Source organism: Crocodylus siamensis, chromosome 11, assembly GCF_052110815.1.
Source record: "Crocodylus siamensis isolate JL-2025a chromosome 11, ASM5211081v1, whole genome shotgun sequence".
In the NCBI taxonomy this organism is placed as follows: domain Eukaryota; kingdom Metazoa; phylum Chordata; order Crocodylia; family Crocodylidae; genus Crocodylus; species Crocodylus siamensis.
In genome coordinates this window covers 53,979,820-53,996,795 of record NC_143405.1, presented here as the reverse complement: position 1 = coordinate 53,996,795, position 16,976 = coordinate 53,979,820, and the positions used below count along the sequence as shown (strand labels likewise).

Genomic DNA, 16,976 nt, shown 5'->3' with positions numbered 1-16,976 from the left:
GGAAGGTGGTAGACAACATGAAGATTTGCCACCGGTTCCAGTATGTTTGCAGACTATGCAAAGGCCAGTGAGAACTGCTGTCTGTGGCTTCCAAAGCAGAAATGTGTTACCAAGATGCTAGAGTTCTTCAGAAAATGGAATTTTTATCCCATGAGACATCTTGATGTTTCAAAACTAGTTTCTGTTCTTGTGTGGAAAGGAAAATTGAAAGAGTGGAAAATACAATGGAACAAAATATTCTGAAAAGTTACAAGGCAAACATGATTGAGTGAAAGTTGTCTCCATTTCTTTAATCAAAATACAACAAAATTTGTCATGTTGGATGTGTTTTATCATAAATGTTATATTACTTGAAAATATACCTTAAATATAACAAATATATGCTATAATGAAAAAGAATTTGATTTCTTAACTGAGATTTCTGGTTCAATTTTCTTAATTTAAACTAATATTTAGAATGAGCAGACGTGATTAATTTGATAAACATGCATCACTTGATCCCTGCTTGGAAGAGTCCTGGGTGAGAGTCTTCAACAGTTGCTGAGCTGACATACCATAGAAATGTAAGCTTGGACTGTCATGCTGGGATGATATTACATATACATTATACAGGTCTTAAAATGGATTTATGATTCATAATTTTATAAGCCATATTTTGAAAATTCTCCAAGATACATATGTGCTTACACAAAGTCTGTCTTCCCTTCAGTTTCTCGTCTTTTGCTAGCTACTTTAATCCTGCAGTGAATTCATTGTAATGCTGAATCTGTTGACATCCCACTCAGACCCATGGCAGCAGGGTATGGCGTTTTAAACATGAGATAACTGCAGGATAAAACAGAGAATGAATATGGATTAGAGGGCAGAAAAATACTCCCTTTCTAAAAGATGTTTTTTAAAAAAATAAAATATGGGAAACAGTAATGAAGGCCAGGGACAGAAATTACACATAAATTGGGATAAGTGATCGGAAACTAGTCTAAACCTATAACACAACAAAAGTTCAGAGCACGCAGACTGGTGTCAAAATGGCTGAACCTGGTCCTCAGATAGACCTGGTTCAGTGTAGTGTACTGGTCTATTGACTAACAGATCCGCTCCCAAATCAAGTTAGGTTGCAGTCTCTTTGCATCCCAGGATGCTTTATGGGCCCCCACTAACCCACCCTTGCAAGGTGAGTGGACTAGCCTCTGCTCCTACTCCTCTGCTCCAGCTGATATGGGCATGCCCCTGCCCCTGCCCTTGGGCTGTCACGGAGCAGAGGCAGCAAAGCCTCTGCTCCACAGTCTGGCTGGCAACTGCTAGGGGGTGGGTGAGTGGGAGTATTGAGGCCCTCACCCTGGTCCCAGCCCCCAACAGCTGGGGTCTGCAGTGGGGCCAGGTCTCCATGGCAGGGAATTTTCTCCTTGCTGCCTGGCTCAGACCCCACCTCCCCTCCGCCTGCCCCAGCCTCCACCTCTCAGCTGTGGGGGGAGGGGCAGGCAGGGGGAATGGAGCCCCTGACCCTTCTAGCTGGGGTCTGTGTAGCAGGGGCTGGGCTTGTGCAGGGTTGTCATGTGCTCCCCCCAGCCACTGCTTGGCATCACTGTCAGGCTCTTGCCTGCAGCTGTAATCAGCTGGGGTCAAGCAGCAGCAGCAGCTCCCTCTCCCTCCCCCATCACTTGTGCTGGCTGGCTCGTGCAAGAGGGAGGGGCTGGGCCTGTGCCCATACTACATGACATCTGCTTCCCCTTCAGTGCACCATGCCTAGTGAGAAACCCCTGAGCCCCAGGAATCGCAGCAGTTGTGATCCTCAGGAAATGGGTGTTTCAAACACCCCTGAGCCCTAGCGATTGTGGCAGACACAATTGCTAGGGCTTGGGGGTACATAAAACCCTCCAGAACCTGGGGATTGTGGCTCTCTCAGAGGTTTTTCACTGGGCGTGGTGCACTGGTTGGAGGACAAATGCCTATGCTTTGCAAGACTGGCTGCCCTAAATGAGCCAGCCAGCAATAGTGGGAGGACTGCTGAAATATGGCCACTATGGGTGGGGGGAGGCAGGCCTGGGGGAGAGGGCTGGGCTGGCCAATCGGGGGTGACCTTGCTGTTGGGAAGTGTTCTTGAGCACCCTCAGCTTGCTGGCCCAGCCTGTGCAGGAACCACCCACCATGGAAAGAATGTCTGTTTTGTCCTCTCCTGACCTAACCTAGAGTACTTAGAGTAAAACACGAAACTTAGAACACTTCTGCCGTGGGCGTTTTGAACCTTTATACTTAGCCTAAGAGATCAAAGGGAAGTACCAGTCTTTGCTTTTCAGAATATTGCTCTTAGGCATCTGCATTGGGTGAAAGAAGCTTTTCCCTTTGTTTGTAGTTAGAATACAGAGCATCTTAGGTATTACTAACTTTTGTTCACTTATTCTGCCAATGTCAGCAATCTCCACATCTCAGCGTCCATATCACAAAACGTAATCGAAACTGACACCAGCTGGTTCAATTGTAGACGGTTGCAGTTGGCAGCTTGAGAGCTGATCAGACTCTTCCTAGAAGTCATTCCCTGCCAAGGATTATTAACATGGCATTGCACTGTAGCCTATACTGCCACTGCCCAAGTTAGACTGTATCAGATTTACGCATAAATTGAAGACTTTAGTTTTTTGGGGCTGTCAATTCAGCATTTTCCTGAGCACCAAGTTTACATTTTGCACTTTGACCACTCTAAATCTCCTTTAATAAGAAGTAAAATGGTCATTACTGAAACCTCAAATCTGAATGATCTGGATTTTCCTGGTGTTTGTAGATCCATGGGTGAAATGAAAGCTTAATTGACACATGAGGTTATGGTTCTCCCCAAAATAATTGGTTCTATACAGATTCCATGTATGTATATTTTCCTGCTCTGGTGCACGTAGAGCTAAAATCTCAAAAGATCTTTGGTCCAGAGAGTGGAACTTACTAAGTTCTGCAATCTTCTGCTGCAGATTTATGTGGATCTGAAACCTCGATTTGCATGGACTTCCTATTGAAATCTGAGGCTCATAATAATCTGAAGCCAAATACCATCCCTCTTAACCCATCTCAAAAAATATTTTGAGGTTGTATTAAAATTTCAAAACAAAGTGAGATGGTTCTGCAAGACTGACATCCAAGAAAGTGGTTAATAAAATCCCTAGGGTTAAGTACAGACTCTCAAAAATTCTGAGGCTGAATCGATGTAATCTTTTCAGGTTAGTCTAAATGCATAGACTGAACTAATATGCAAGTGAACGGACATTCACTTTCGATTCCAGAAATGCAGCCACATGCCTGAAATGGCCCAGGCCAGAAGATGGGGTGAGGTGCTAGAGCACACCTCCCTGCTTTGCTGGAGCAGATGGCTTGGGCCAAGGTTAGTTGCCACCCTGTGAGGAGAGATTTGCAGGTGAGGTGCAAAGTATACTAGAATGCTTGGGGACCGCGAGTTGACCTGAATGTGGAGGGGATCTAAAACAGAAGTTCAATAAACTGATTTAAATTAAATAGGTTTGCTCTGATAGTACATTCATCGAGGTTTATCTAAAACGTGTTTTGGCCATTTTGAAAGAAGTTTAGGTGTATTGAACTTCTGGGCTAGGGACAGACATATCACATAAACCAGTTTAAGTGATCAGAAACTGATTTAAACCTGTAACAGAACAGATGTTCAGTGCACATAAATTGGTTTGAAAATGGCTGAAATGGGTTTGAGATGAACATGGCTGAATGTAGTATGAGACTTAACTGATCTGGGTCAAACCAGTTTATGCAATGTCTGTCCCAGATCCCTTCCTGGTTTAAGTTAAATGAGAGTCCCCCCAAATCCCAGATGCTTTGCTGGGTGGGGCTCTGTTCTCTGCTCCAGTCCAGCAGGGCTGGCCTCTCCCCTCTGCTCCCAGGCTGCAGCTCCAGCATAGATAGCATCTGCCTGGCTTCCTCCTTTTCCCTCCCATCCCCACCACTCCCTGCTCCAGCAGGGATCCGTGCTCCCCTCTGCCTTACACAGACACCTCTCAGCATTAGCTAGCAGACCACATGCTGGCTATGTCTGTGCTGTGGGAGATGGGACAATGGCAGATAGAACAGTGGCTTATGGCTCTTTGGAACTAATCAACAGGCAGCTGGTAATGTCCCTCCATTCCTTCCTTGGAAAAAAATGTTTAAGAAGAGCTTGAACTAATGAGAGATCCTTTTGTTTTGCTAATGGGGTGATAAATGGTGTGTAAATCCCTGCTGGTTTAATGGGGGGGGGGGGGCTTCTTTATTAGAGCATCATGTGGGGGCCTGGCCACACCTCCACTCCTCAGGTCAACCCTGTAGAAGGGAAGGGAGGATTGCTCTAGCGCCCTGTCCCCGCCTCCAGGCTTTTAGCCTGAGCCACTGCAGGCATGTGCCTGCATTTTTTCAGTCCAGAGGGGATGTCTGTATGGTTACAAACTTATTCAGCCTAGCCAGGTTAGACTAACTTGCAAAGATTAAATCTGTTTTGACTCAGGCTTTTTGAATATCTATCCCTAGCCTTGTTGCGTTACAGATTTGAACCAGTTTCTGGTTGCTTATATTTGTTTGTGTAATTTCTATCCCCAGCCAAAGAGAAAAATAAAAGCCTATCAGCCCTTCTCCGTCTATTAGTGCTCACACAGCATTCCATTTTTACAGTTAAAATCACCCTCAGTTAACCCAGTAACCTAACTACAGCCCCATAATGTGGAAAGGGCATTGTGACCAAGCAGTTGCATAACTCTGCTACAAGTCCAGAGACATGAAATCCAAGCCTACTCAGAACTGGCACCAAAAACCACTTCCAGGTAACATAGCTGCAGATGGGTTTCTGGTCATTCAGTCCTGGGAGTTAAACTGGCTAGGCATGAAGCTAGCTGTATCACTTCCGTGTGTACCATTAGCTATACAACCTGGTATTCTTTCACCATGTTAGCCCTGTGGTCGCTGGTCTCAGGAAGACCTATGCCCTTTCATTGTTGACCATTTTGTGCAAGTACAGCATGCAAAATGTTCTAGTTTAATCCAGTGGGAAATGTGTCCACACCTGAGTGGACTCGATCTGAATGTTTAAAAACTAACAGAATAAGAAATAACTTACTGTAGATATTTCAGCTGACTTAAGCAGCTGTTCAGTTTATACACTAGAACTCTTGGTTCTACAATGATCCCTTTTATTAGATCAACTGGGAACTCGCAAGAAATCACAAGAAAGCTTGCAGAAAAGGACAGTTTTCTTGCGAGTTCCCAATTGGTCTAATAAAAGGTATAATTTTGGAACCAGGAGTTCTAGTTTTTTTGTATGTCGTCTTGTTTCAGACCAACACAGCTACCAAATATTTAATAATGTATATATGAATATATATGTAATGTTCTTATACAGTATTACACCCAAAACCACAAACATGCAGACACAGATGCTCATACATACACATGCATGTGCCCATGCCTGCACACATGTCCACATTCACAAATACATAACAGGCCAGGGCCTCCAGCTTCATGGTAAAACTGTTGGTTTCCCTTAGACTTAGCCAAAAATATCATTTGAAGATCATCCCTGCTTTATACTTGTTACTGACATTTTAATTTTGCTGTTATTTAGTCATTCGGGATTATGGAGTCTAAAGAAGTCTGTGCTCTTTCTGATACCAATGGGAGCTGTAACACTATGAGAACAAAAGAAAGCTGATGACTATTAATCCATTATAATTATTATAAACCTGAAACTTAAATAGTATTTGAAAATATATTCTTTGAACTTGGTTTCATTTTCATGCATTGTGGTAGATGGTGAGGCTGAAATCATACATCTGTAAACCAGTTACACATACCAATCTGACAAAGGTAATGTGACTCAGTCCAACCTATGTATGAAGACCTGTGTTCTGAAAGGCTGTATGCGTATATGAACTTTCACATACACACAGATATAACCTCATGTAAATTATGTGTTGCCCTTTAAACTTCTACCACAAGGGTACAGTAGCTTAAACACTGGACGTAAATATTTAGTGTTTGATTTTTTTTTTCAGAATGTCAGTTGCAAAATGAAATACCATGGCATGAACCGCTTCTGTGTACTAACATGACTTCATGTATAAATGCCAAAGCTTTATACATCAATTAACAATTGCTTGCACACATTTCTATTTGTATATGCATACTCTTGATCTGCATAGGTAAGATCAATAATTAGCTTCACAGCACTTCCCCCCCCCCCCAATCACATACATGTAAGAAAATTTTCAGAAAATTAACTAATAACTGGTCTTATAAGAAATGATTTATTGAGTTCTTTTAAGAGGTGGCTTCACTGACTTATACCTTAGGGCTAAGTGCAGAGGTTCAAAAAGCCCAAAGCAGAATCGGTTCATTCTTCGCAGGTTTTCTAAGCTGTGTAGCTTGAACCAATAACAAACTGAATTGATGTGTAGCGTTTGGGTGGCCAAGACAGACAGAAGCCTGTCTGGCCCAGGCCGGGAGCCTCAGGGCACTCTCGCACACCACTTCTCATGGCCAGCTGCCTAAGGCTGTTAAACCCAGCCCAGTGGCAGCCCAGGCCCGTTTGGTTGCTTGACCCATCTCCCCATCCCCCCAACACCCTGCTATCAGCTACAGAGAGGGGAGAGCCAGCAGAAAATTTCTCCCCAGCCCCCACCTCTGAGACGGGGGTGGGGAGGAGAATACACCACCTGGCCCTGGCTCCCCAACTGGGGTCCGCCTAGTGTGAGAAGCCTCCATGCCGTGGGGGGGTTCTCCCACCACAGCCTGGCTAGCTGGGCTACGATAAGCTCAGCTCTCCACTGCCTCCCCAACTCCATGCCTGTCAGAGAGGGTGGGGGGAATTCCTCCCGGCATTGCCCCCCCCCCCCCGATTCTGCCAGGCGTGGGGGAAAGACTCCATGGGGGTTTTTTGCTTTCCTACAGCCCAGCTCATGAGGCTGGGATCAGCTCAGCCCTACCCGCTCCCAATCCCCTCCTGTCAGAGATGGGGGACTGGAGAGCTAAAGCCTAGGGCCAGCTGGGCACGGCACAGAGCCCCCAGACAAGGTCTGCCCAGTGCACTGGCAGAGAAGCCCCCACCTGGGCCTTCTCATTGCCCCACAGCCCAGCTTGTGGGGTTGGGATCAGCTCAGCCCCATCCCCTCCTGGCCGCTCAGCCTCACCCCTCAGCCTGGGTCTGCCCATCATGGGGGCAGTGAAACCCCCACCAGGGGCTTTTCATAACTGCACCTGGTAAGCGAGGCTAGGTTTGGCTCAGCCACATCTGCTCCCTGGGAGGGAATGGAGCTGATTCCCCAACTGGCTCGCCAGGCTGCAGGGTTAGGAAAAGCTCCCAGTGGGGGCACTTACTGCCCCATGCCACCCTGGATGGGGGTGTCCAGTGTCCAGCTGGGCTGGTGTGTTTGCACCCCCCGCCCCCACCCCACACCTCTCATAGGACGGGCTGGAGAGGGGGCACAGCTTAGCTGATCCCAGCCCGGTGAGCCGGGGTGCAGAGGAGTGAAAAGCTCCCAGGGAGGCTTCCTTCCCATACCCCCCACATCAGGCAGACCCCTGCCTGGGGTGGGACTGGTGGTGGGCCAGGCCAGTGTGTTCCCACTCCTAACTTACCTCCCTTCTCAGAGGTGGGGGGCTGGGGAGGGGGTGAGGCTGAGCCAATGTCAGCCCCATAAACTGGGCTCCGGTGGAGCAAAAAGCCCCCAGTGGGGGCTTTCATCCTGTGCCAGGCAGACCCCAGACTGGGGAGGTGGGGGGGCCAGGCCCAGGCCTGTAAGGCTCCCCCCCACAGGCTGGGGGTTGGGTGGGGGCAGAGGCTGAGATGATGCCAACCCTGCTTACCTGGCTACTGCAGGGGAAAAAAGCCGGCACTGCTGAGGTTTTCCTTCTCCTTGTCCTGTACAGGTGGAGCTTGGGGGTCCATTCCCTTGCCCCCCACCCCATTTTGCTGGGCTGGCAGGTGCTGACAGGGAACAGAGGCTTTAGTGTCTTAGCTCTGTGATAGCTGGGGGAGGGGCCAGCCCTGCTCCACTGAAGCAGATAATGCAGCCCAGGGCTGCAAAGTATCCTGGGATGCTGGGGGAAAGCGAGTTAACTTGAACTGGGAAGGGATCTGGGACAGAAGTCCATAAACCAGCTTGAACTAAATCAGCTAAATTTGATGCTACATCCAACCAGGTTTATCTTAAATCTGTTTCAGCCATTGTGAAAGCAATTTATGCTCACTGAACTTCTGTTCTGTTACAGGTTCATACCAGTTTTGTTCTCTTAAACCAGTTTGTGTGCAACTTTTGTCCCTAGTCTAGGTGGTCAGGGAGAGATAAAATACAGCAGGTGGTTGTAATGAAAGCTCTAACCCAGGCTCAGCTGAAACTAATTGCAAGAAGTGAGATAAGTATATGAGTAGATGATTAACCAGCAACTTTCTTTTCTCTACAGATCCCACAGATCAGTTATGCCTCAACTGCACCAGAGTTAAGTGATGACAGACGTTACGATTTCTTCTCACGAGTGGTCCCTCCAGATTCCTTTCAAGCACAAGCGATGGTGGACATTGTAAAAGCTTTGGGGTGGAATTATGTGTCCACTTTGGCATCTGAAGGAAATTATGGAGAAAAAGGAGTGGAATCTTTCATGCAGATTTCCAGAGAGGCAGGTAGGCAAAGAGAGAACTGAATGCAGTGGAGAGAGATTTTACGCGTTGTACCATTTTTCTCTGAACAAATATTTGATTCTAAAATTGTTCCATTACTTTACAATTCCTCTGTAATGGCCCCTTGATATTCTCATTCTTGCACTGGTCATGGAGTTTCAAAAACCAAACACTTGAGGGTTTGAAACTTGAATGGTTTTCATGCACTGTTAAGAAAATATAAAACACTGAATTTCATCAGGCTTCTGGTATTTCACTGTACACTGTACACGACATTATATTATGATGATATGGTGCAAGACATATTTTAAAAATATTGAACTTTTATCTATTCACAGTTAGAAATTCTTCGAAGGCTGCAAATTATTAGACACTGACTCATGTCATGCTATTCTAGTCTACCATCCAAAAAAGTCACGGGAATTTGTAACTTTTCTTTCTTCTTATTTTTCTGGATCATTTCATTTGAGGAAATTCAGTCTCCTTTACTTGAAAGGGAAAAGCCTAGTACCTTGGGTAATGAGTCAATTAAATCTAGTCAGGAAGTACTTCACGGCAAAGGAATATTTGAGGTTTCAGGGTTTCTTTTGCTGCTCAGACTGCTTATGACTTAGTGGATGATGAGAGAGAATTCCCCAAAAGTTCTGGACTTTAAATGAAAGGACTGACATCACTAACCATAGTTAAAAATGACAACCCCAATGGAGCAGGCAAATAGAGGGTTAGAGCCTATTCCCTCAGTTACCTAATTTGATTCTACCCCAACTGAGTTCCTGAAAATGGTTTTTGCAAAAGGTGGATTAGTTCTCTCCTGTTAATGGGTTTTAAGAGACTTGGGCAAAGTGTAAAAGGATCACATTTGGACATCTAATAGGTGAAATAGGCCTAGAGTGTTTTATGCTGTCTCAGGCCAATATCAATTCACAGACTTGTACTGAAATAATCTGTGTCAGTCAGGGTGTGGAGTGGCCTGATTCCTGATGACAGAGCTGGGCTGACAGAGCCCTTTAATATTGATTGGCTTTACAAGCATAAGCAGCATAGCTTATCATATTCCTGGGAGTAGCTTTGCTATACTGCTGCAAAGAACAGATTGGTCAACATAGGTATGTCCCCAGTGGGATTGCTTCACGTGTGTAGCCAAGCAGTATTGCTATAGTGATTAAGCAGCCCTTGTGTAGACATAAATATAAATTGACTCAGATAGTCTGGGAATTGAGGGGGATCCTGAAGGATCTGTGGGCACATCTACATGAGACGGTACGTCACCGTAGCAACAAGCTATTGCACCGTAGCTTGTTGCTACAGTGACGTAGCATCACTGGGCATGAACCGTGACATTGATGCTACTGCACAGTGGTAATGAGCTAGTGTGCAGTAGCTCTTTAGTAGAAGCTAAAAGCAACTGTGCAGCAACGGGACTGCCCAGTCATTTAGTACTTGCTTTTGCAAGTACTAAGTGACCGCTCAGTAACAATTGCACAGTTGGCTGCTCATGTAGACGCAGCCTGTGAGGAATTAACAACTCATAGTTGTTGGTATTTCTAGACTGAAATCATGTACAACAGGTAAGGGTAGGAACTCAAAAGATGCTTCCCATTATCAGGGGTTTATATAAAATCCATCTCCATGGACATATAATTATAGGTTCTGATAAAGATTCACAGATTAGATAGACCTGAATGTTTCATTATGAACATTTCATTATTGTTATGGCAGGTTTTGCTGTTCACAGGAGAGAACCTTGACCTATCATTGTTCAGTGGGTAAAACTTCACTGGGATAATGACTGCAGGAGCCGTAATTTACTCACCACTTTGATAAGGAAATATCATTCTGCAATGAAAGGATTATGGTAGGGTTTATATGCTCTCAAAGCAACATCTCGGGTTTCCATTCTCCATGCTGTTATAATAGTGTTTAAGCGGCGTGCCCCACACTTTTGCAGATTGTCTATATTATCTGCAAGCTGAAGAGTGTCAGCCTGTTCACTGACTCCTCAAACTGTCATTGAGTAATTCAGTGCATCTCATTTATCAGAATAATCCAAGTCAGCATTGCAGAGGGAGGGGGCTTTCAAATTGTTTTATTATGCTGATATTACCGAGGACAGCTGTATTTGCATAAACTTCTCTGTTCATTTGAATGCATATGTCTGTGGTATTAGTGAAAATGGTTTTGCCATTATGCCACAGGAAGTGACAAAATGCCAGTATTTATTATAATTTAAACTTTGCAAGCGACCGCTGTGACAAAATAATAGAGGGAATACATCTTCTACATTCAAGAACAAGTTGTAACTCTTTTATAACATACTGTCCTGCAGATACTTTATAGAAATATCTGAAATAGATGTTCATGCAATGAATGTGAAAAACAACCTACTCTTAAAAAGAAAAATCAAGTGGTACAGATGCCCTGTTAAAAACAGTGTTGTATGCTTGGTAATATAGGTCACTCCTACAACACTAAGAAGCTGAAAAGCAGAGTACATAAGCTTATATAAGTAGCCTGTCTTGTCTGGAAAGTCATATCATATAATCTTCACTGTTATTTTAGATGTAGTACAGTATCATTTTCCTCTCTGGACTGCATGGAATTTGTTACATGTTGCACCAGTACAGCTTAAGTGGAATTCTAAGTGGATTTAATGTCTGACAGAAATTTCCCCAGATCCTTTAAAATCCTAGGAAATCTAGGAATATCCTATTGCCTTAAATATTTTATGGAGCAACAATTGAACTTTAATGTCAGTATTTATTTCTACTAAATATTGCCTGAATCAGGTACAGTGGAAACAGGATTTTTCCATCTCCCTGGAGATGGATTGTAGCGATGTCCTAAACCCTGATATGAGGCAGTGCTACACTATATATCTCGTATTACTCTATATCCCTATATAATGTAAAGTGCACATATTTAACCAGATGGTTAGCCAATTACTATGATATCAGGGTTTGAGATGAGTTCTTTTATGAGATGATTAAGGGGCAGTGATTTTGCTAAGATTTCCATTTGGTTGACTTGCTGGCTTTTGTACCTGTTTGTCTGAGTGCTTTTTATGTAGTTCAAGTGATCATCAATTCATGTATACACAAATTAATAAGTAATGAAAAACAATAGCAGGAGCAGTGATATGGAGAGAGAAATCTCTTTCCTTCGGGGCCATCAAAAGAGATATGCCTACTGAAGGGTTAAGAATATTTGAATGTGTTCAAGTAATGTGACTGCTCAAAGTAGTTAAAACTGATTCTTCAACACCCTCTCTTGCTTTCCTCTTGACACCCATGGGCTTCACAAAAGTTTATTTTGGGGGAGAAGACAATCTGTCCCATAGACACTAACAAGTGTATCATCCTCTGTCTCAAATCTGTGGCTAATCCAGAATTTCTGGGTTGGCAATTTAGCAAGGTTCATAGGCGTTGGAACGGCAACTGGATAGTGCTATCCATCTTGGCGTGTTAAATATACTTTCAAAATATAAAGACTTTTGCCTCATCTATTCGTTTAATAATTCTTCCCAAAGTGACTTTTATTATGAGTACTTGAAACTAGTTTGAATATGTCATTTTGACAGGAGGAGAAGATTTGAATCGCCCTCTGCAGTCTGTGGGATTAATAAATTAGGGAAGTGCTCTAATTATGGAAAATTTAAAGGACAATTTCAGGTTATTAATGAAACTAGAGAATACGCAAAATTCAAAAATTACTTTATCTTTGAATTTTTTTTAATGATGAATCTGCACCACAAGGTTAATTGCTGACTATAATAATACATACATGGAAGTCTTCAGTGATAGACCGTATGGCTGTACTGTACTTTACGGTGGTCTTCTGATGGGACCTAGTTTTTTATATTTACTTCTTAATATCCCATTTCCTTTTTCTAGCTTCAGATATTCTCAAATTCCATAAACAGGGTGTGATTGCCTCCTATACTGGGGACGTCCCCTGGGGTTCACTACAAAGGCGGTGGGAAGAAGGTCCTAAAACAAGGGCATTTCTGCCTGTCATGGCTCATCACTGTTGGGTATCTGCACAGCTCCATGTCCATCATGTCTGCTTAGGTTTGAACATTTGCTCCCAGATGACATGATTTGAGCAGAGATTTATGGTCACTGTTTCAACAAATCACTGGTGCTATTTTTAAATCAAGCATTACCTTTCCAGCGGTGTTGTATCGCCTAAGGAGTAATTAGGAGTAAGATTTGAAAGTGGTGTGTGGAGTTGCAAAATCAAAAACACAATAATCTTCTCTCAGAATGGACTTAACAGCCTTTGTCCTTAAATAGGATTCTTAGTGGTTTCCTCTCTCTAACTCTTTGGATAGATTTTGCCCAAGTTAACTTTTTCAAGTATTTCTTTAGCACTTTCTGTTTTCAGGTACTTTAAGCATAGTATGAATAATTAAGTCTCAGTTACCTTCTGTGCAGTAGGAAGATGGGTAAAAACATAAGTGACATTTCAAGTGATAATCAAGAGAACCCACAAATCCAGAATTCGTTTTCTCCCGTTAGTCTATTAAAAGTTTTTAACTGTGGAACCTGTGGGGGGAAAAAAAGCCCTTTGCCCCTGAAAAAAATTGCATTAGAGTTTTGCTTTCAGTGTTGTTCTTATATTTACAATATTTATGTGGAGTGAAGGCTCTTCATGCCTACCCTAGTGCCTACCAGATTACATATGGTGGCCCACCCAAATTCAGATGCACCAAACAGTTTAATATTTGCAGGTAGATACTCTACATACATTTGGCAGCACACTAGAACTGTGGTGGCTTTTGCTTGTTTCAATATCTTTGTAAAATGTAGTGTTTAAAATGTAAAAGTGCAGCAGTGGCAGAGTGGTGAGCTTACTCCCTAGAAAAGGTGTTTTCTAGGGTTGGCTGGTAGGTGGAGAAGTGGGTATGTTTGTTTAACTCAGTGTTTCCCAACCAGTGTGCTGTGGTACAAAAGTGTGCTGTCAGAAATGAGCAGGTGTGCCGCAGAATTTGACCATGGCAATGACCTGCAATGAGCTACAATAGGTATGAGGATGGGAAATGCCTTAACAGGTGTGCCATGAAAAATTTTTTACTAAAATTTCAGCCTTCAGCTGAAAAAGCATGGGAAACACTGGTTTAACCTTTCTAGCTCTCTAAAGATGGCCGATGGGGCATCTTTCCTGAGGCATCTTCTTTTACTGTGAAGTAGGTTGGTTTTAAGGCAGTTACTTGAACTTACATATCGTAAAATATCTGTTATGTAATGATTACAAGATATGATTTGTATCATTTGATGAAATGTTTTGTAAAAAATGCAAAGAATCATGCTTTCAATAAGATATTCTAATTCAGTACTTCAAGCTTTTTTTTTATCAGCTATGAAAGATTTTGCATTAAAAATCTACTACCAGTAACCACCCAGCAAGAAATTACACATCTTGGTATGTTTCTCTAGGTCTAACTGCGTCACATCTTCCAGAAGCTGGATTTACCAGTGGAAGTTACTTTTTTGCTGTCTGTTAAGAATCACGCACAAGCTATCACTACAGAACATGAAAAATTATTTAATGTTTAGTGTGAGGCAAAGTAAAAGAGGTTTCCACTATATTTTTAGTTCATGAAACCCTGACTCCACTGTCAAGAAGCAATTCCTGCTTTAACAATGGGTAATATCCTTTTTACAGTAGTAACTTTCTTTAATAGGAACAACTGGAACAATTTAATCTGAGTAATATTTAGTCTCAACGCTTTTGTTTTACTGTGTAACATGATCCTCCTCTTTCAGTTTTTATAGTGGAGCTTGCACATGTGTATTTTGCAATAAAGATAAGCTCACTGTATCATGCATTATTAAAATTAATTGGTAATTTTAAAAAATCCCCAGCAACAGTTGTAGAATGAAGAAATAGGAAAGTGATTTGAATTGGGAGAAATAAAATTAGAAGTTCCTCATTCGAAAGGACTTTATGATGGGAACAAACTAGGATATTTTTTGAGAGCATGATGGGCCAACTAAAAGTAGTATCGGTTGCTGCATCATGCAGTTTTGGAAGCAGTGGTGGAAAGACCTCACATTTATTGCACTGTACAATTGGCAGGCAGTGTGGATCATAGACAACTAAGGCCAATCCAGCATAAAATTGCAGTTTCTTGGAATGAGTGGGAAATCCAAAAGCTTGGAGGTTTTCTTGTCTTTTGTTTTCAGGCCATTTATTGTCAGTTAACAATTTACTGTAGCTTTATTTCTATGAACTAGCCATCTTAAACATACGGAAATTATTACTGTTCCCTGGAGGGATTTTTCCCCCGTTGGACAATTACATTGGATTAAATTAATCACTTTAGTTATATTAAATAATATTGGATTAATACTTTATTGATATCACATTAACCTGCAAATGAAGGATTTTGTCTTGGTCCAATGATCACATTGATAGAATTTAAATCCTAGCTCCCTGGAATTTAATGGAACCAGTATTTCTCTCTTGTTGATTAGCAATATGCCTGGTAGGAAATATTTACAGGACTGGGCCAGTTTTCTGTTAATTACTTAGTTAATATATGCTAGTGGAACTTTCAGCACAGCAGTGCCAATAGATTATATTTAAACATAGCTTGGTTCTAGATAGTGATCAGACACTGATGATTCCTGCTGGAGCTAAATGAAAAAAATACTAATCAGAACTAATCTGTCTCTTTTGGAGAAGTTAGACTGTGTGTCCTGGAAACAGCTTCTTATGTAGGTAAAACAAATACTGAAAATTACCTTTAATCCTTTTCTGGCAAGAATCGGAGAAAGGAGCAAAAATCAATAGCAGCAGCACAAAGAACCAAGAGGAATGCCTCTACAAAATTCAGCTGAACTTCTATATTTGGTTGACAGATAGATCATACCATACAACTGGTATCCTAGTTATCCTTGGGATTTCATTATTTATTACATAGCCCACCCCCTATCTTTAAGGAACCTAAAAATGTTCAAAATATCTTAAGTATGTTTTATCAAATGTCTGAACATCCTCTGACATATTCTTTAGATCTTCTTACTCTGTTTCTATTATTGTAATTTTTTTCTCTAGTCCAATCTTCTGTTCCCCTTCTTGCCAATTCCTAAATGTCCTCCTCCTTCCCATTTGTGCAAGAGCATTTGGAAGTAGAGAAAAGGTACTCTGTAATCTCCACGTTGTCTACCACACGATTGCTCAGACATCACTAACTCAGAAAAGAGTAGCTTCAAAGAGGGTCAGCAGTCCTGTTATCTTATACATTCATAACTTGAAGATCCAAGAGGAGTCCCTTGGTTAATCCCACAAATTTTAGCTCATTTGTATGGAGTGATGGACCCCTAATGACTGGCAGATAGCTCATTTGTGATCCAGCCTCATATTGGTGGCCAGTTTGTAGCAGATAAGTCATATGGAATTCAAGATAATGCAGTTTTCAACATTCAGTGGATTTTGCAGTGGAAGTTCTAATAATTGTAAGAAGTGACAGATGACTTCTCAGGTGCAAAGAGGGTGGAGCTGAGCAGACACCATCAGCTAGCCATCAGACCTTTATGTATCCTGGAGACTTTCTGAACCAGGGGCTGGATGAACCGCTCAGGTTGGGCCTCTTGTTATAAATTCCCAACAGGTCCATGAGCCTGCTTGGCTTCACAGGTTCTACCGCTGAGGTAGTCATCACTGCCACTTGTCTGAAGAGGCTTTACAACCCTGATTACTCCCCCCATCCTACCTCCTAGCTGAATAAGTAAGTCAAGGCCACTTGGAGCCTGGATTAGAAGTGTTCCCACAAAATGCCTTCCCTTATCTCAGGAAGAAAATGGGACAAAGTGCAAAGTTGTGTGAGCTCAGCTCATCCATTCCTTACTATCTGAACCATTGATATTTTTCTTCAGGACAGATGATGTAGCCTCGGGGGTTCAACAACCATTGATATTCATTTCTGAACAGTAACAGAAAGTAATCCAAGGAGATAACAACACCGATGGGCCAAAAAGTAGCCATTTGATTTAAGAGTTTCAAAGCTGCTGCAAAGGCTGAACTGTTAAAAAAAAAAAAAAAAAAAAAGCATAACTCATGCATCTGTGTGACTTAAGAGGCACATAAAAACAGTGCCTGAGACTAGGCAGTTAGTCTGGTCCTGCATGCAAAGGGGGAAGAGCCTGTGACCAGGAAGGCTGCAGAGGAGTATCTGGCTGACACACAAACCACCCTGGATCTCACAGTAAAGTGCTGAGTCCTGACAGGCGAATACAGCCCAGTGAAGGGGGAAGACTCATAGTATAGCCCGCAAGCTGGGGTTTATGTTTGGACCCAGTGTGGGCTTAGTTTGTGTTGCACC

At 42.6% G+C, this 16,976-nt stretch overlaps 1 protein-coding gene across 2 annotated transcripts in view; it reads left to right on the top strand.

Moving 5' to 3' along the window:
• The window catches only part of GRM7 (glutamate metabotropic receptor 7), a 527,701-nt gene that overhangs the window by 167,153 nt on the left and 343,572 nt on the right, over positions 1–16,976 (top strand). For both annotated transcript variants that reach the window (XM_090021043.1, XM_090021044.1), the window contains exon 2: positions 8,437–8,653. In XM_090021043.1, coding sequence (XP_089877169.1) covers positions 8,437–8,653 — 217 coding nt within the window. The remainder of the gene's footprint in view (positions 1–8,436; positions 8,654–16,976) is intronic.